The sequence below is a fragment of the Notechis scutatus genome, chromosome Z, assembly GCF_049901735.1.
Source record: "Notechis scutatus isolate UNSWTSFEM ecotype Mainland chromosome Z, rNotScu1.2, whole genome shotgun sequence".
Taxonomy (NCBI): Eukaryota; Metazoa; Chordata; class Lepidosauria; order Squamata; family Elapidae; genus Notechis; species Notechis scutatus.
The window spans coordinates 33,759,640-33,780,419 of record NC_142025.1 but is presented as its reverse complement, the minus strand read 5'-3'; the positions used below and the strand labels follow the sequence as shown (position 1 = coordinate 33,780,419).

The window sequence follows — 20,780 nt, the reverse complement described above, 5'->3', positions numbered from 1 at the left end:
ATACATAGTTGTGAATACATGAAATGGGTACATATAAGAAAAATGCCTAGCCAGGCGGATCTTCCTGTTTTCCAAGAAGATTGTAACAATTCATTATGTACTTTTTAACTGAACACATTTTTGGGATTTAGGGTAGCGGTTTAATATGCAACAGAAAGAATAAACAGAAATCTTCTAACTTAATCATGCATAAACTACATAAAATACTATTATAAAAGAGTAACTTATTATACTTTTCTCTCAGACATGAGTCATTGTACCACATTAAGATTTTTTTTTTGGTCCCATGTAAGGCTGCAAAGGCCAAAGTTGCATTTCCATACTTTACTGAATGAAATAAAATCCTGGGTAAGGTTATATGGATGTATGTCATAGTTCTAAACATCAGCAGGTTCGGTAATCCAGTTTGTAATCAATTTAAAATATTGACTCAAATTATGGCAGATTAAAATATATTTATTTGTCATATAGATACAAATATTTTAATACATTCAATAAAATTTAAAATTTAAAACATAAATATTCTCCAGTATTTAGATTACATTTATACTGGATTTCTGCTACTCAGATTCCCCCTGGAAAAAAAACACAAGACAAACTTTTAAAATGCACACTAAGCCCTAACATACATACTACAATTTTTACCAAAAACTAACCAAGACATTCCAAACTTAAAGCAGTTGATATGCTATTGTTTTTAAAACTGAGGTAAACGAAGTCGACATCCCACATTTCTAAATTACATGAAATAAGAGTATGCAGAATCCAACATTTTTTGAAATGTACATATAGGTAGTCCTTGACTTAAAACAATTCATTTATTGACTATTCAAAATTACAACAGTACTGAAAAAAAGACGTATGACCATTTTTCACTTATAATTGTTGCAGCATCCCCATGGTGATGTAATAAAATTTCAGATACATATTTATGACAGTTACAATGTCCTGGGATCATGGGAACCTCTTTTACAACCTTCTCACAAGCAAAATCAATGGGGAAGCCACATTCATTTAATAACTGTGTTACTAACTTAACAACTTTAGTAATTCACTTAATTGTGACAAGAAAGGTCATAAAATTTAACAAATGTTTCACTTAACAACAGAAATTTTTGGCTCAATTGTGGACTTAAGTCAAGGACTACCTGTACTTTTATATATATAAAAAAAATACCTATTTGCTTACCTGACTGTAGTCTTCAACAATATAACTAAATTGATTGGGGAGGAATAATAATTCAATCAATTTCATAGTCTAAGATGTAAACTATAATTTTATTTATAGCCTTTAGCTATAAATCTACTTGACAATTCTCACTAAGCACAATATGATTGTTTTGATGTGTAATCAAGTCAGGGCAAAGTTTGAGCATTTAGTTGATTTTGATTTAAATCTTATCAACTTCTACACCACACATTTTTAGTAATGTTGTCTTTTTAAATGGAATGTCTTCAGCTAACCTGTGCCAATGGATGTTTGTTCAAGGCACTGAGCCTAGTGTAACATAAATCATGGATAAGAAATTTACCTATGGGTGCTGTAACTGCTGTCTTGTAATTGTTCAGATAGCATGACAAGATAAAGGCAGCTATAGAATGCCATTCCTGTCAACCACTATTATTCCCAACTTGTGACTATTTGGATAACTTTCTGGGTTTCTTTTTCCAAATAGGAAGAAAATTTCATATTGATCTAATTGGTCACAATTACTGTTTGTGAGAGAAATCTGATCCTCTCAAGATCCTTAAAGCTTCTGCATTAATACCTATTACATATTGTGGCTGGAACACTCTCTTTTTATAACTCTTTTGGTTTTCTAGCTATATATTTAGAGATTAGAAGGAGGGGTTTTCCAACAAGTGAACTTAAACAAATCATTCACTAAAATTAATCAAAATTTAAACAAAGAGTTTGAATGTCATGATAGGTAGATTGGATGAACCATATTAATGGATAACAAATAAATTAAAGGGAAGTGAAAAAAATGAACATCCTCAATCCAGTTTTATCTCTTGTGCCTTTCCAATTTCATTAATTTGCAGAATCCAGAAAGTCAGATTATACTTTGTATTTGTCATGCATCCTTTTAAATAAAAATATTTCTTAATACCTTGAATCATATTCTTCAGTTTGAGTTTCAATTGTTCTGCAGAGTGGAATGAAAACTTAGTTATTTCTGACTACAACTATTAGCCATTTATCTCATGATCAGAATACAGTATGAAACTATCGCCTATACTCTGAGCTACATATTTAGACTGCAACAATCTGTATAACCATTATATGGAAGCAAAAAGATACAGAAAATTATTACTGCTGTCTTGTACCATACTTGTTTAGATTTATGCAGTCCAGATTTGCTAGGCTAACTATGCAACCTAATCTTATTTAGGAAAGGGTGGCAGGGAAACAAGACCCTGCCACACAATTATTGTATTGTGCAAAGTCACATGTGTAGTGCACATTCAATATGATAATGGCTTTCAATATGATATTGGAGTTTAATTATATGTGCATAACATCCATAGCAAATAATAAAAGCAATACTATTTAACTCCCTTCCCCATTTCTATATTTACATAGAGAAAAAAACTATATAAAGTAACAGGAGGCAACTGCCATCAGAAATCAGGCACAATTGCTTCTAAAGAAAACTTCTGTGCATGTGTTTAAATTAATGAAGGGTAACTCATTGTTAAAATTGGCATATTAGAAATAACTAAGTGAAATAGTTTATACTCATAAACTAAAGCAAATGGTTATATAAATGAAAAAGGGATGCTAGCAAACTTTTATGATTACACAGCACAGCTTTACGTGTATGTGTTTTTCTACAATGTGAAACTTACTTGCCATGAGTTTGAATACTGTTCAGACAGAAGCAGATAATTTACAATTTGTAAGGAATACATTTTAGTGTAAATAATCATTTGCAACTCTTCAAGCATTTTTAACATACTAAAATCAATTTTATTTGATAAAAAATTAGCGAAGATACTTCAATTGGATACAAAAGTGTTTTTGTTGAAATACTGTATAATCTCTCTATGGTATACACATATCAAATTTAATTTCTTTAGGATTTTTTTTAAAGAAACATCAATGTTTTAAACCTAAAAGCAATTTCAAAGCAAAATATATTAGATAGTTGTCCTTACCTCTTCTCCAGTTCATCTGTTTGAGTGCTGTGGGTTTTGAAATGGAAACATATCATTTTAGAAGAAAGAGATATTGACTGATATACATACCTTTTATTAAATGCATAATCCCAAAAGATATTTAACACAATTTTTAAAGTTGTATTCATACTTTTTAATAAACCAAATGAAATGCAATAATTTCTGGTCTAGTGCGTTAACTATAAACTAATTTACTACAGACTACCTGTAGAAAAACCACACATCCTATTAAGACAATCATTCATGAGAATGGATGTAAGGATATAAGAATTTAAGATCAAGTGCATCCTGAAGTTTGAAATGATAAATACATTAAAATTGTAGCATGAATCTTAAATAGGTATAAAAGAGTTTTTAAAATTTGAAAATTTGGACTTTCGGACTCCAAACTGGAAGTTACTGACTGATCCAAGCAAAAGTGGTCCCACCCACCTTTTGTCATTGTTGCCACTATAGCTATTGAACCCAAAAACAGTAGGTGCCAGCCATGAAATATTTGCCTAGCCCTGCTACAGGTACTATGAATACACATTTAAATGGAAATACCTATAATTTTATAAATATATCTAGTTAATTACCTTGAGTAATTCTCTTCATGTTAAATGGAACGAAACCTATCCCTTACCTGACATGCTTCTTTGGTTCACTTAATATTCTTTTTGCTGTAAAATTAAAATTGATATCACATTCATTTATATTTGGATTTTAAAAATATATTTATTCTTTGTTTAACTAATCACTTTAACAGAAAATATTTTATATACTCAGCATTCAGGTTTAAGGCAGAGTATAGTAACATTAGAAAATAGAATTTCAAAAAAGTTTATGGAATTACCATATTTTTCACACTATTAAGACAATAAGACACACCTAGGTTTAGAGACACACCTAGATTTAGAGGAGGAAAACAAGAAAAAAATATCAGGTAGAGCCTGAGAGGACCAAGATAGGTGTCCTCTCATGTGCCAGCTCTGCCTATTGACTCCTGCATTGCGGAAAAGAGACAGATGAGGCGGGCAATGACAAACACAAAAGAGGCGGGGTTCAACATTGTAAAAGGACCCTGCCGCCCCAGCCCAGCTGTTATTCACCAAAGGACCAGCACCGAAGCACAGACATTTCTGCCCACTTTTGGAGGGAAAAAGTGCATCTTATGGAGTGAAAAATACGGTAATATATCAAATAATGCTTAACTTTGGATAATATACTGTCGCTATTCAAAGTTATGACATACAAACTGACAAGAAACAATTGGCTCATTATGACATACAAACTGACAAGAAACAAGTGGCTTTAAAAAATTGAATCTACTGATATCTAAATATTAGTAACATACCTTGGCCACTGAGAAGTTCAGACTCTTCATACTGAAAGGAGAAACACAATGTAACTTTCATTTAATTATACAAAACCAAAAGTCTTCAGAAGTTCAAAAGCTATGATATTGTTTAAATGTAAAGGTTTGCCTTTGAATCAATCTTCTTCTGGTGATATATATCTGGGCTACAAAGAAATCTGAAAGAGCTAAAACTTGCTAATAAAAGAGTATTGATATTTGGATTTGCATATCTACACTAAGACATCATGTGTTCTTTAAATAGCACTTAGGGTTGTCAAAAATCTGGACAACTTCTAGAAGAAAGCAAAGTTGCCATCCAATGCATATCCAAATTTGTGCATCCCAGATCTGGCAATCCTAGGCTTTGTGGTTTGTAAATAATGTAAATAATTGTGTGTTGAATAAGATCTGCCACTTGCCATTGTAGAACAAATCACTGTTAAGATAGTTGAACTTAGCATGTAAATTGGATGGAGTCTTCTTCAATTTGTAGAACAACTAAAGCTAGTCCTAATTAAGTACCTGTATATGATTTTATAATTTTCAAATAAATTCAAACTGCATTGTCACTTGGTACAACATGAAACCCCAATCTATTCTTTGTGTGAAAAGTAAGTGACATTAAGAATTGTTTCTAAAACAAAATCAACTTACCCAGAAATTGGTAACATTCAAATAATTTGATATTTCACCAGAAAGTCTCTCAATTTCACTTTGAAAACAAAGCAGAATATAAATTCACATAGATACGTTTAAATTGAAAGCTACTACCATGTCAGTAATCTGAAAAGCATAATAACCTTAAATGGCATCCAGTGTCTCTTTGTAGGCTAACATTGCCTATCATTTTTTATTAAAACACTTTTTATTCCATTCTTAGTAAGAAAAGAGAACCTTATAGGTTAGTAATGGAATTTAATTGATAAAAATAGAGTTCTAACTTTAAAATATATATTTTAAATAATTAAAAGATCTAGGTATACTTTAGCTGAGCATTAACTAAATTATTAATTTATTAGCAAGGCAAACAAAAATAATGGAGAAACTGTGCAATTACACAAGTATCATGATGTGAATTACAAATACAGGTAGCCCTCAACTTATAACTATAATTGAGCCCAAAATTTCCATTGCTAAGCAAAACTGTTAACTAAGTTTTGTCCCATTTTACCATCTTTCTTGCTACGGTTTTTAAGTGAATCACTGTAGTTGTCAAGTCAGTAACACTGTGGTTAAGTGAATCTGGCTACCTCATGATTTTGCTTATCAATGGGTTGTAAAAGGTACTGCAATCATCATAAATATATGTCAGTTTCCAAGAGTCCAAATTTTGATCACGTGACCCTGGAGATTCAGCAGTGGTCATAAGTGTTATAAATCACTTTTCATTGCTGTTGTGTAACTTCAAATGATCACTAAACAAAAGGATGTAAATTGAGGACTCCCTGTATTGCAGAAGTACCACAAAAGGAATTGTATCATCCATGTCACTTAATCACAAATATAGTTGAGGAATGAAAGTGGCAGTGGCAAGACAAGGATATGTAATATTAGAATTATTTTTTAATTCTTAATTCTTGAATTAAACTAGCAGACCACCTAACATTTGTATTACATTATTAAAATGGAAATATTAATCCAAATATCCAAATTAACCAAGCTAAAAAAACATACAGTGATGCTTAAAAGTTTGTTTAAATCTGATCTATAAAATAGTAGGTTATAAACAAATCCTGAGCTAGAGAATCCAAATAAACAAATGAGTAAAAAAATATAGTTTTTCCTGCTTACCGGAATCAATTTACTATTTCATCTCCTGGATTTCCTATGAAAATCAGGAGGCTCTCAGGCTTTGTGGACAGAGACAATCCATAGAGATATAATCTGATCTAAGGCTGTTTGTCACCCACTGATTTTAGGAAGCAACTAAAGCCTTAATTAAACTGCATCAGAGACTCAGGAACAACTGCCAGCTTCCTCCCCATTGCCTAAACATGCATAACCACATCACATCGTCACTTCACACTCCTCTTACCAAAGAAGCTGGAGGAATATACTACATTTCCGGTCTTCCAAAACCTAATGAATTAGGGATCACCACAACCCACCTTATGTCTCTAATCCAGAAGAACAGCCATTTCATTTTAGTTGCCATTAGTCTCTTATACCATCTGCTAAATCCAATCTATGATTCAAATGTTTGTTTCCTTCTAACTAAAGTCCAAATGTTCAGATATCATAGATGAAAAAAATATCTGCATGACTCTTACGTCTGAGTTTGGCTGCCACATGCAGAAGAGAAGATGGCTGTGCTCAACAAAGCTTTATAGCAGCCATAGAACTAGTCAGGCATTGCTTATATGTAATGATATTGACAAAGACCTTGAGAAATGGGAAAGAGATGCTGCCTAGGTAACAGTCAGATAAGAGAAGGTATTGCTTGTAGCTTCATAATGAGTGAAGAAAAAGACTGAGATGGGATACCTTCCCAACTTCTATAAAGGAAATGGCAGACAATTTGTACATACAGTAGATTGATGTCAGCCTTCCCTTGTATATCAGACAGAAATCAGACCAGAAGAGATAATTCTATATTATTGTGTGGCTACATTAACACAATTTTGCAAGTTTGAAAATACAATTTTTCCATCATTTCTTTTAAAACTTGATAAACTGGGAGGATTCCTTCTGAGCCTCTTTCTCTGTCCATTATGCAGCTGTGATCTGTATCCCCTCTTATCTGATCTTTCCATAGGCATCATCTCTTTGTCCCGCTTCTCAAGGCTTTCTTCACTTATAAATACATATACCTACTAGCTGCTCAACTGTTACTTGGGTATCTATTCTGTCCATTCTGAATATCAAGGTTTGGCTTCCCTTGGTCAGTGTCACTGGGAGATCAGCCTCTGCTGATTGCACTGTTGCTGCCACCTGCCAATTAACAGCTGATTAGTGGGGCTTACAAGCTAACACCAAGCACTACTACACAGTTGAATGGTGATGCTGCTGCTGCCAGCTTTCCAAACAAGTTATTTGGATATGCTATGCCCACTCATTCTCAACCTTTTACAGGCTACCAAGTGCACCTTCCTGCTCATTCACCCATGAGATTACAATAGAAGCTTTCCTCTCACTATCGCCTGCTGCTACTGTGAATCTCCAAAGACATACACACACATAATTAAAATAAATATGTAAAAAAGTACTTTGGTATGTTGGAAACCTTTCAACAAACATATTAAAAATGTCATTAACATATAATAACTTACTTCTCATATTCTTCTTTCTTCAGGGCCCAGTCTGAGAAAAAAAAATGCTTTTGAAAAGTAACTTTGCTCCCAGATGTGAATAGTAGTTTGAGCCGGGGGTGAGGGTGGGGGTGGAATGTCCACATTCTACAGGCCATCTATGATTTTATACATTTCAATAATGTATTCCCTTAATAGGCCTTTTCACAGATGAATGGAAATTATTTGACCATATTTGCTTAGCTTTAGAAAGAAACAATATAAAGTTCTCCATGGTAAAGCATGGTAAATATAAATATATTTTTCATAGCTTAAGATTATATTTGGGCAGTGTCAGACTGCAAAGGCTAAAATGAATTTCATTCATGAACTAGGAGATAAGTATAATATCATTTGGACATAGCAGAAAAAAATGATAAGACATACTCATATTATAGTTAGGTGCAAGCAGAAAAATGCTCCAGGATTGTAGCTGGATAGAAAATGACTTGAGGGCATTACATAATTTTTGACCTAACCAGAATATGATTCTTTAGTTAATAACAGGGACAAATAGTCTTGGCTCTTCTGGACCTGCATTTCATCAAGATACCTCTTCATAGATTTTGTTTGTTCATACATACCTTTTGTCTTGTAACGCAGCCTTGAGTTCTAATTTTAAAAAGAATATCAATCACATTAGGTTTTATGACAAACTACATTCTGAATAATTGACAACATTGCTATTACTATGAGGATCTATGATTTCATTTCAAAGTCTGCAATAGAGGGAAGCTAAATGTGTTATTCGGGCTATGCAGATTCAAATGGAGAAAAGGTGATTTGTGAGGCATATGATGATAATCACATAGCACAGTGGTGGCAAACCTGTGGCACATGTGCCAAAGGTGGCATGCAGAACCCTTCTGTAGACATGCGCGTCGCCACAGCTCAGCTCTACTGCATTTCTCCATGGTGTTTCTCTCCATCGTTTGCAGGGAAACAGAAGTTTCCCTGCAAATGATGAAACAGAAACTCATGAAAGAAAAAGTTCTCACCTCTTGCAGAGCTGTTGGTGTTGGGATGCCCTGCCTCCCACTGGCCAGATGGTCTTCGGGTGTCTGCCATGCATGTGCAGGTGCCTGTGCATGCGCCCATGTGCCAGCACACCTTGCAGTTTGGGCACTCAGTGCCTAAAAGTTTCGCCATCACTGACATAGCAGTTGATAATTCCTCCTTAAATCAAACATATCCTTTTTTTGGAATATTATGTCATGAGATCAGATAAAGTTGTAGATTTTTTAAAAAAATACCATAATCACATTTTCTCTTTTTAATCTGTATGTCTTTACAGCCATATCATTTATTTACAAATAGACATCCACAGCTTAAGGCCTTTGTATAATAATATATCTAGCTGGAATCGGCTAATAGAAAAATGTAACTCAACCAAGATCTTATTCATGCCAAGTTTTATATTTACAACATTTACATCATACTCTTTGTCATGTGGTAATATATATCAAGATATGTCCATGTGTAGCATAAGTATCATGTCAATTTCTGATTAAAATATGTATTTCTGTTAACCTATCCTTTCTACAAGGATTCTCTGTAGATTCAGTCCCTGGTCATCTTACAGTTGAACTATTGTACTGTGCTCTACATGGGGCTATCCTTGAATAGTATTCGGAAACTACCACTGGTGCAGAGTGTGGCAACATGGGCAGTTTTGAGGACCCATAGAAAAACCTCAGTAACACCACTGTTTTTTTAGCTGTATTGGATAACAGTCTCCTTCTGGGTGCAATTCAAGGTGTTGGTGATAAAGCCCTTCATGACATGGGTCCAGGTTACTAGAGAGACCATCTCATCCCACTGGGATTGGCCCATCCCATCTGTGCTGGTAGAAGAGGTATGTTGCGGGTTCCATCAGCCCAAATATTCCACTGGAAGCAGAGGAGGAGAGCCTTCTCTGCTGTTGCTCCTGCCCTCTAGAACATCTTGCTCCTCAATGTGAGTTTGGCCCCAATCTTCCTATCTTTTCATAAGAGCCTAAAGATTTGGCTCTACTAGTTGACTTGGCACCCTAATGGTGGGAACACCATAGTCAAGATGGTTAATTGAGTAACAACTGATCCCATCCCACCACCCATTCTGTTCCTCCCTCCCCATGTGTCTTTGGGTTTTAACATTTATTTTAATTATTTATATTTTAACTGTACATTTATAGACAAATATTTTTATGACTTAAGCCACTCATAGTTATCCTATGGTAAGATGGACAACCAATACATTTTATAAATAAATGAATAAACAAATAAATAAATACTTTTATGATAAAACTTAAAGTTAATTAAAGGACTTTCTTAGACTGACTTCCTCAATTTTGTTTTGTAAGCATGCATTTCTCTTTTTCCTTTTCTAAGATAAATGTATTTATATTCATGGATACTAATATTCATTGTTTTTGTGATAAATGAAGTAAATCTACCTTGCATGGTTAGAGAGAATGGATATTACATACTGCTTTGCATTTCAAAAACAGTACATGGGAGTCTGTAGCATTTAGTGCTTTGTTTAGTGCTAGGAAAACATTTCTAAGTGCCTTTCTTCCTTCCTTTTTAATTATATTTCTGGAGAGAGCTGCAAGAATGGCTGAGGTATTAGAATATGAAACTGAGGCCAAATGAATAACCAACAGCAGGGGTGGGCAATTAGTACATCTGAATTACTTTGTAACACGTTTTGCTCTCAGGCTCAATTTTGAAGTGGAGAAAAATAAAAGATTCAGTGCACTTTACAAAAAACAAATAAAAATTCCAATATCTATGTTAGTCCAAAGTCTGAGATGCCCATTTTACATTATCCTCGTCCTACTTACTTCTGTCTACATTATCCTCGTCCTACTTACTTCTGTCTACTTACTTCTGTCATGCTCCCTCTTCAAACTTAAATGTAATATCTGATCTTGGAAGATTTTTCAGCCCAACCTTATTAAGTTCAGACAAGGTTCACTATATGCATGCAGCGTGTTCCAATTACATTTACAGAAATTCCACAAATGATCCATTAGGAGGACCAATCATTTCTCCCGTCCTATTTTTTCCATAAGCTCATAGAATTTTAGATAGTCATTTTATTTCTAAGCCTTCTCTGCTACTCTATTCCATCTTTAAAGTTTGGGGCATAACATTAGTAGATTTCTCATAAAACCCTCCCTAAATTCTCAAGGAGAAACTGGAATTAATGCAAATGATTAAAATAATCATTAGATCATATGATTAATATGCATTAGAATTAATCTGAAACAATGTATGATCATCAGATCAAATCATTCTATTAGATAAGGTGAATTTCTCATTGAAACAATAGCCATTATATTGAATCCTAAAACACAGAATAAGGCTGTAAGTAGGTCATGCACTTAAATAAATTGTCAAATGGATACCGCATTTTTTAGCTTCCTATTTTCTGTTCTTAGAGCATCAATCTCCTGTACCTAAACAAAAACACACACAAAAGTCTAATTATTTTTGCTATATAAGTAACATATTATAAAGCAAAGCTTAATTATTGAAATTGCAAAAAGGCTATGATAGAATATTTTAGACATCTACTTGGATGGAATAGAAGCACTAATATGGTAGCTTGCAAATAAATCTTTAAATTAGAGATTTCAGCTTGCAAGGAATAGCATAGACATGCTTAGATTAAAAGTGGACTATGTAGCATGCTGAAAAAAATGTGCCAAACTGACTGCTACTATCCTTAATAGAAAATACTGCATGTGGCACAGATATGACTAAAGATGATAACTTAGACTACAGTTTCTCTATTTTATCTCAAAATCGTTATGTAAACATCTCAATTGATCAAAGTCAAGATGGATATTGGAGTTCAGTCTCTACAGGCCCTTTTGGTGACACATGGCATACACAATAATGACTTACAATGTAAAAAGAATAAATGTGAATGAACAAATGGAATGAACAAAGAAAAAAAATATGTGGGTACAAATGAAAAAGACATAATGCATAAAATTGCAAATAAATATATGAAAAAAAGGATATATTTGAAAAAAGCAAGAGAAGACCAAGAAGGTGAAAGATGCTGATGAGATCCCCAATTAGGAGGGAGGAGATGAACAAAAGGCCATGTATGAAGCACTAGATAAATGTCGTAGAAGCTAAGATGGTTTCCAAAGTTATAAATAGCAATAGTGTGAATGTTGTTGGTATAAATTAGTTTTAATTAGTTATCTTTTTCTTATGTTATGACTTCTTGGCTTACCATTTCTTAATATTTTTCAGTATTCTGTATAATCCTGATTACCCCAAAAGAGAATTTCACATTATGCCTATTTATATTACTGTATAGGTCTGATTTATACACATATTCTTTCTGGGATTTCAGTTCCTTCTTTGAAATCTATTGCTAAAGCTGTTTATGATAGGTAAATATATATGAAGGAAAGTCTTTTGAATTTGACTATTTTACTACAGGCTGATGAACCTTATCTTGTTTTTTTTCCTTATTAGTATATTGTTTAATTTGTGACTGTTAGTATATTTTAAACAAAGGTTCAGATTTACTCTGATTCAACTATATATTTTGCTTCAACTATATATCTCAACATCATCAAGAAGTTTGCTTTCAAATGCAAGAGCAATAAGAACATATGCAAAACAACAAAATCAAATTCAGTTTCTGTTGCCTACAGATTGCTTTCTTGGGCATAATTTTATACACATGGTTTGCCGTTGGCATATTTCCTATTAAGTAATATGAGTAGAATAAGTTACAGGCAGAACAAGCTATGAAGAGTGAAGTAAATTAATTTTAACTGTTGTTTTCAAATTCTTTGAAATAATGTTCTTCTCATGCAAAATGAAAAATCCCCAGAGGAGTGAGGATTTGTTTTAAAAAACCCAATAACATGCAGCCCACAATTCTAATATTACTTTCAAATTGAAATTTTTTATTGTGGCAAAATTAAAGGTACAATTAGAGTGATTATATTAACTATATTTAAATGGAAATGAAATATAGTTTTTATATAGATCTAATCCATTAGGTTTTTTTAGAATTCCTGGTATATAGGATAAAATTATAGGTGGTTTTGGGATTGAAAATGTTTTATAACCTTGTTTTACATAGTGATCTTCCTTTGTTTAAAATACTTCTATTTCCTTGAACTTCACAATAAAAAAATTGTTTTATGAGTTACTTACAGACTGGCTGCTGTCCAGAAAGGTGCAGATTTCATGTACAAGCCTCTTTCTCTGATCTTTGTTTTTTCTTGAAATACAAAAATGCTATTTTTTAGACTGAACCTTATAGTCAATAAATTCTTTTAAGTCTTATCAATCTTTCAAGAAAATAAATGGATGCTTACAAAATCTGCAGATAAGTTTCACTTTTCATCAGCAACTGCTCACCATTTTCTAAGAAATAACATTTATGGATATTAAACACCTCTCACAATTAGTCTTGTGCCATCACTATTTGCTGACATTGACTTGAGCCTTAATGAATTTATCACTGTTGCATCTCTTTTTCATAATGCTTAATATAACAGCCACTCAGATATAATAATTAATTTAGTTTTTAAAACAAAAATTAGAATAGAAATGTAATAAAATGGAATTATATGTGAGAATATTTGCAAAATTCTAATTTTTCTTACAAATTATTGCAACATGTTAATGATTGGCAGGAAAAATCTATTAAGATCGAAGTTTAAAAAATGACAAATTTGAAAAGGGGAAGATCCACTATTTTTCAATGCTTCTCGTAGAATAAATACATTATGTAGATAATTTAGTTTGTTGACTTATCATTTCTATTATTGAACTTGGTTTTTCTCAAAAGAGAAATGATATGTATGGGGATTCAGGCACAAGTTCTACTGGATCAGCCAGCAGTTGATGTTACATTTGCTGGTTTGAAAAATTGACATTTCAGCATTGTTTATAATATAAGCAAAAACATCATCCAAATACTAAATCTGACGCACAGAGTATTTTCGAACAGAATGTTAACTGTCAGTATTGTAAGCATAGTTTACTGTCACAATCTCAAACCTAATTAACCTACTTGTATGAAACAAGGCCTATTTTCTGGCAAGATAACATGTATCCTGTAATAAATCCCTCTAAAATTCCAATGTAACAGATTGGGAAAGTTTACCAGTTATTTGCTACTTGTGTTATTTATTGTACTCAGCAGGTAAGATTTAAATATGTGTTAGAAGTTTTCCTCACCATGTTTCTCAAGTAATGGCATTTTTAAAGCAAAACCTGCAACAAGAATAAAATTAGAATGATTTATCTATTTTATTACTTGTCTTCCATTGGTCAAACTTGATGGAGAGGTCAAGCCAAAGCATCCAAAGGTTCCAAAGCTACACAACCCAATCTAAACAATCATTTATTCCCCCCAGATACAAGGGGAGAATGTTTCTAGATGCCCCAGATGCTAAAGTGGAATAGCAGCCATGTAAAATATACCAGATTGGAAACTGACAACTTGACAAAGATAGCAGGAAAGAAATAGCAATTTCCTTCCGCTACCATTTATATACACTGTTCATACAAAGTGAACCATTGAGGTATTGGCGATCTCCATTATTTTGTTTTGCATTGTTCCTGGTTGTTAAATAATAGTGAGAACAATTTATCAATGGAATGGCTTGCTTCCAGAAGTTGTGGATGCTCCATCATTGAAGATTTTTAAGAGACTGGACAGCCACTTGTCTGGAATAATAGTACAGGGTCTCCTGCTTGAACAAAGAGGTGGATTAGAAGACCTCAAGGTCCTTCCCAAGTATTATTCCGTATTCTAAAATGTTATTAATGATTAGTAAGCTGGGAATCAAGTGGTGTATAAATGATATAAATTATTATTAATAATAATATTATTTTCCTCCAATTTGTCTTTATTATTGTGAATAACATCCTGGATACTGAGTGCATTTCCCAATGGAAATGGAACAACAATTATAAAGCAAAATTTCATTCATGCTGAGCTTGATTCCTATAGCTTCTGGACATCTACTCAGTTTTCTTCATATGGTAAGACTTTTCTTAACAATGCTACTTTCTAATTTTCAGACCTTGCCCAAGGCCATCGTGGCCCTCCAGCCAAGCTGGAATGGTACTGAGTGTTGACCCTGCAGATATTACATTCTGCCACCTGCTGGGGCCTCAAAGCACTAATAAGCCCCCCCATCTCCTAGGCACCCGCCCTTCGTTATCGAGAGACAGCGAGAGAACGTGCCCTGTCAGTAGGCAGGAATTGGCGAACGTTATTCGCGTGCGCTCTTTATCTCGATCCCAACCTAGCGGTCTTTCTGTGGCTGTTTCCAGGTTTTTCTAAGCTTGAGGACAACGCACTCAAAGAGGACAAAGAACCCTGGGGAGAGATAGAGAACGACATCAACGGTCAGATGGGGGGGGGGCACACGGACTCTCGAACGCGAATTCTCGAGCGATATCCTCTCCCCATTGGAGGGCGGCAAACGAAGTCCCGCCTCCTTCCCTCCCTTCGGCGCGGTGCAGGGATGAGGTCGGCCGCTGGCGACCTGGCCTACAGTTGGATGTTTGTGCTGTTTTCTTCGCTGCTGATGCTTCAGAAATAAGTTCTGTTTTTAAGTTAAGCAAACCAACGGAGCGGATTTATAGCCAAAGGAAGAAGATGGACTCAAAGATAAACGAATATCTTTGGCTGTTTGGTGGTGCCGCAAATTCCTCTGAGTAGTTCTTTGTAGGTTTAGTCGGAAGCAAACTCCGAATTTCTCCATAGAAGTTTACTAATAAACGTGTACAGTGTTTTAAAAACGTGGTTAAGATGTGCATTATATTTTTAGCATCGGTACCTTGCTTAACATATTTAATTAGCCTCGTGTATTTATAATACCTACTTATTTCCAGCTGCTTCTTCAAGCTGTTTCTTATGGTGGTTATTGATTCACCACAGTAATATAGAAGTATTTTCGGCTGTAGATCGAAGGAGGGCCTTAGCGGAATTATAACATACACAAAAATAATTAAGCATGTAGTCATGCTTACAAGCATTCATTGTAGTATTCTTTTTGGAGGGTTATTGGAAGACTAAGGAAAGGAGAAAACAGCTACAATAACAGGAGTGGACACCAATACCATTCTAGCATATTGTCATTATGGTCTGTCATAGCTTTCACCACTTCCATAAGAAATGCAGTCCACCATTAACGTATTTTTTTGGGGGGAAATATGTCCATCTTGTTACTTATCTTTTCAGATAATATTAGGTACAATGAATGTAATATTGATCCAAAATTAACTTATGAAAATGGTAATTTATTAAATAGAATTAGTAATTTGAAATTCCTCCTTGCAGCTTCATTCATAAATTTTTAAAAATAATTATTTTCTGCAAACTGGGTCTCTGAATGTTTATAGAAAGCAGGTTAATCTTCCATTTGAAATAAATAACCAACTTCTGATTAATAAATCAAAATAATATTGAAAAATCCAGTAAGACAACTAGTACAATATTGACATGTGATCTGTAGTTCTTTTTAAATGTCCACTTTTAAAAAGAAAATAAGCCAACAGTTTTTTTTTTGCATCTTCAGTTTTTAATCTGTTCTATGCTGTGTAACATACAGCACCTGAATATAGGTAATCCTTCACTTAGAACCATTCGTTTAGTGACCTTTGAAATAACAATGGTACTGAAAAAAGTGTCATGATTTCACACCACTGTTACAGCAACCCCATAGTCATATGATCAAAACTTGGATGCTTGACAATTGCCATATATTTATGTTTCCCAGAATTATGTGATCATCTTTTGTGATCTGACGACCAAAATCAATGGGAAAGCCAGATTCGCTTAACCATGTTATTAACTTAGCACCTTCAGTGAACTAAACTGTGGCAAGAAAGGTTGTAAAATGGAGTAAAACTCACTTCAGTGTTTTACTTAGCAACAAAATTGTCATAAGTCAAGGACTACCTGTATACAAATTTTCTTGTACATATAACATGAATTATAGTGTATGTGTTCATATATCCATGTCATGGACTGCTTTTGTGGAATTGCTAAACCAGATTAAAAGGACTAGAGAATGTCGTATTTCAAACTCATTTAAGAAAGGCATAACTAAGGAAATTCCCATTGATTTTCTAGGTTTAAAACAATATACAATGCAATTAATAAAACAAATGTTCCTAATGTTAGTAGGAACCTCCAATATATCACACTCCATATACTAATGGCTGCCAGAATCTCATTTGTTCAAAATTGGAATAGGATACCATTCCCTCTGAGGATAATAATAAAAAAGTTCCTCAAATGTGCTGAAATGGACAGGCTAATGATGATATTAAAAGATAAAGAAGAGATAGAGTACTATAAAATATGGAACCTTTGGAATGAGTGGTTAGAAAGAAGATGCAAGGGCAAAAATGAGAAAGTATTAATGTTGTGTATATGTATATATATGTATGTGTATGTATATGTATGTGTATATATGTATGGTATTTAGGTTTCTTCGGGTATTTTTCCACGTCTTAATATTTGTGCTTTTAGTATAGCGACGTTTCGGCAGACTCTTATCTGCCATCCTCAGGCTTGTGTATTGGGTTCTTTTTAATCTTGTGTGTCAGGCTTGACAGCCGTTTTTTGTTTTCAAAAACAAATATAGGAGTGCAGATCATGTAATATTGTACTGCATAAAAATGAAAATAATTCTTATTACTTGAGAGTACTGTATAATTCTATTGCTTACGAAATATATTACCTAGTTCTTTCTTTTTTCTGTGTATTTGAGATTGCTGTCAGTATTAAAATAACTTTTCTGAGGTTACAGTCGTTCCTTTGCGTGATCTCTCTTCATTATTAATACATTTCATCTCAAAGCTAAGATAAATTGGATTTTAACTGGACAAATCTAAAAGACCAATATATATGATATGTTTTCTATACATTTGCTGCCATCCAGAGGTCATTTAGAGTTTTAGAGGCCAACTGCTTAGATAAAATAATTTTTACATAATGAGTAGGGGGGATTCAGATCACAAAGAAATGGCTAACTGATGCTAGTCAGATTTTTTTAGTTTCTTTTCCACTCCACTTAGAATGGTTGACTGGGTTGATATAAAATATCTGTTAAGAAATCTTATTAAAGGAATATATAATGGACTGTGGCACTATAATGTGCATCTCTGGATTCTAATAATTTAGAACAGCGCTAAGTGATTCAAATGGTTATAAAGTCATAAAGCAGGAAGTGGCAGGAATCCAGGTAGGGAGAAGTCAGAGTGAGGAGGAAGTCCTGGAAGAAACGTGCAGGATATGTGTGAATAGGGAAAGGGTTGCTTTGACTTTGAGTATGTGGAGGTTCAGAGAGGCTGGAAAGGATGGTGCTGATGTGTAAGAATGCAGGCTTGGTGCTTCCAGTTCTGCAACTTGGAATTATATTTTTCAATTACTTGAATTACACAGTTCATATAAACTCTTTGCTGCATCTCTGTTTTTTCTTTATTAATTTAAATAACCAAAATACAGAAGAAAGCAAACAGGATGCCAGAACAAGTGGTAAAAAGTTCAAAGAATAGAAAGAAAATCCAAGAAACGTGAAGATTTCACATTAGAACTTAGCAAAGAATTTCAGAGAGGTGTTAGAAAAAACAAGAAGTAGTATTACAACATCTGCTAACACATTGAAAATCGAAACCAAAAAAAGAGAAACAAAAGAGTTTTCCCAGAGATTGAAACTCAGAAGGAGGTTCCAACCTTAAACTGGTCTACTAAAACATCAATGGCCTGACAGCAACTGAAAAAAAATGGAAGGACTAATCTGAAGTTCTGTGTGATAGACCCCCAAAGTGCAATACGTACATGTCCCCCACGCATGTCCCACACATCCCTGCGCATGCGCAAACATTCCCCACGCATGCGCCTGCCCCCATGCCTGCCACACATGCTCCCTGTGCCATTTGCACCCCCCCCACATGCACAGCAGAGATCCGAAGACCAGCTGGCCGGCAGGAGGCGTGTGCGCATACGGGGGGGGGGGAATGAGCATTCCCACACGTGCCATAGGTTCGCCATCACGGACATAACATTCAGAATACTAGCGTGCAGTACTTTTAAATTTTTTCTGTCTTAGAACCCATTCCTACATATGGGGGAACCTAAAAGGCTTTTGTTTACATGAGTTATATTTATTATTTACTGAATTATGATGATTCATTCACTACCACTACATTTCTCAAAATTGTTTGATTGGATTTTAATATGTTTCAATGCAGGCTGTGAAATAATTTGATTTTGTGGACTCCTGAAAGGGTGTTTGGACCCAGGGTTACACAGGCTACACTTTAAAAAACACTGCCATCGAAATGTTCCTTACAAGAACCTATGCTACTAATAGATCAAGGTAGATTAATATTCTGTTACCAAATTGGAAGTTTAAAAGAATGGATAGAATATACACTGCTCAAAAAAATAAAGGGAACATTTAAACAACACAATGTAACTCCAAGTCAATCACACTTCTGTGAAATCAAACTGTCCACTTAGGTAGCAACACTGATTGACAATCAATTTCACATGCTGTTGTGAAAATGGAATAGACAACAGGTGGAAAGCATAGGCAGTTAGCAAGACATCCCCAGTAAAGGAGTGGTTCTGCAGGTGGTGACCAGAGACCACTTCTCAGTTCCTATGCTTTCTGGCTGATGGTTTGGTCACTTCTGAATGCTGGCGGTGCTTTCACTCTAGTGGTAGCATGAGACAGAGTGTACAACCCACACGTGGCTCAGGTAATACAGCTCATCCAGGATGGCACATCAATGCGAGCTGTGGCAAGAAGGTTTGCTGTGTCTGTCAGCGTAGTGTCCAGAGCATGGAGGCGCTACCAGGAGACAGGCCAGTACATCAGGAGACGTGGAGGGGGCTGTAGGAGAGCAACAACCCAGCATCAGGACTGCTACCTCCGCCTTTGTGCAAGGAGGGATAGGAGGAGCACTGCCAGAGCCCTGCAAAATGACCTCCAGTGAGCCACAAATGTGCATGTGGCTGCTCAAATGTTCAGAAACAGACTCCATGAGGATGGTATAGGGGCCCGACATCCACAGGTGGGGGTTGTGCTTACAGCCCAACACCATGCAGGACATTTGGCATTTGCCACAGAACACCAAGATTGGCAAATTCGCCACTGGCGCCCTGTGCTCTTCACAGATGAAAGCAGGTTCACACTGAGCACATGTGACAGACTTGACAGGGTCTGGAGATGCCATGGAGAACATTTTGCTGCCTGCAAAATCCTCCAGCATGACCGGTTTGGCAGTGGGTCAGTAATGGTGTGGGGTGGCATTTCTTTAGGGGGCCGCACAGTCCTCCATGTGCTCGCCAGAGGTAGCCTGACTGCTTTTAGGTACCGAAATGAGATCCTCAGACCCCTTGTGAGACCATATGCTGGTGCGGTTGGCCCTGGGTTCTTCCTAATGCAAGACAATGCTAGACCTCATGTGGCTGGAGTGTGTCAGCAGTTCCTGCAAGATGAAGGCATTGATTCTATGGACTGGCCCGCCCGTTCCCCAGACCTGAATCCAATTGAGCACATCTGGGACATCATGTCTCGCTCCATCCATCAATGCTACCTTGCACCACAGACTGTCCAGGAGTTGGGGGATGCCTTAGTCCAGGTGTGGGAGGAGATCCCTCAGGAGACCATCCGCCACCTCATCAGGAGCATACCCAGGCATTGTAGGGAGGTCATACAGGCATGTGGAGGCCACACACACTATTGAGCCTCATTTTGACTTGTTTTAAGGACATTACATCAAAGTTGGATCAGCCTGTAATGTTTTTTTCTACTTTAATTTTGAGTGTAATTCCAAATCCAGACCTCCATGGGTTGCTAAATTTGATTTCCATTGATAATTTTTGTGTGATTTTGTTGTCAGCACATTCAACTATGTAATGAACAAAGTATTTAATAAGAATATTTCATTCATTCAGATCTAGGATGTCTT

General features: G+C 35.1%; 2 protein-coding genes across 3 annotated transcripts in view; one reads left to right on the top strand and one right to left on the bottom strand.

Moving 5' to 3' along the window:
- The window catches only part of PALS2 (protein associated with LIN7 2, MAGUK p55 family member), a 249,156-nt gene that overhangs the window by 77,206 nt on the left and 151,170 nt on the right, over window positions 1–20,780 (top strand). The gene's annotated exons all lie outside the window — the stretch shown is intronic.
- LOC148128815 (uncharacterized) lies at window positions 139–15,372 on the bottom strand. The gene is made up of 14 exons (XM_087948298.1): window positions 15,344–15,372; window positions 14,016–14,051; window positions 13,148–13,196; window positions 12,984–13,050; window positions 11,201–11,251; window positions 8,394–8,421; window positions 7,792–7,822; window positions 5,177–5,234; window positions 4,520–4,550; window positions 3,809–3,845; window positions 3,163–3,189; window positions 2,115–2,150; window positions 1,190–1,214; window positions 139–575 (listed from the first exon to the last, which is right to left on the bottom strand). The coding sequence occupies exons 2-14, from the start codon at window positions 14,035–14,037 to the stop codon at window positions 561–563; spliced, it is 477 nt and encodes a 158-aa protein (XP_087804424.1). The 5' UTR covers window positions 14,038–14,051; window positions 15,344–15,372; the 3' UTR covers window positions 139–560.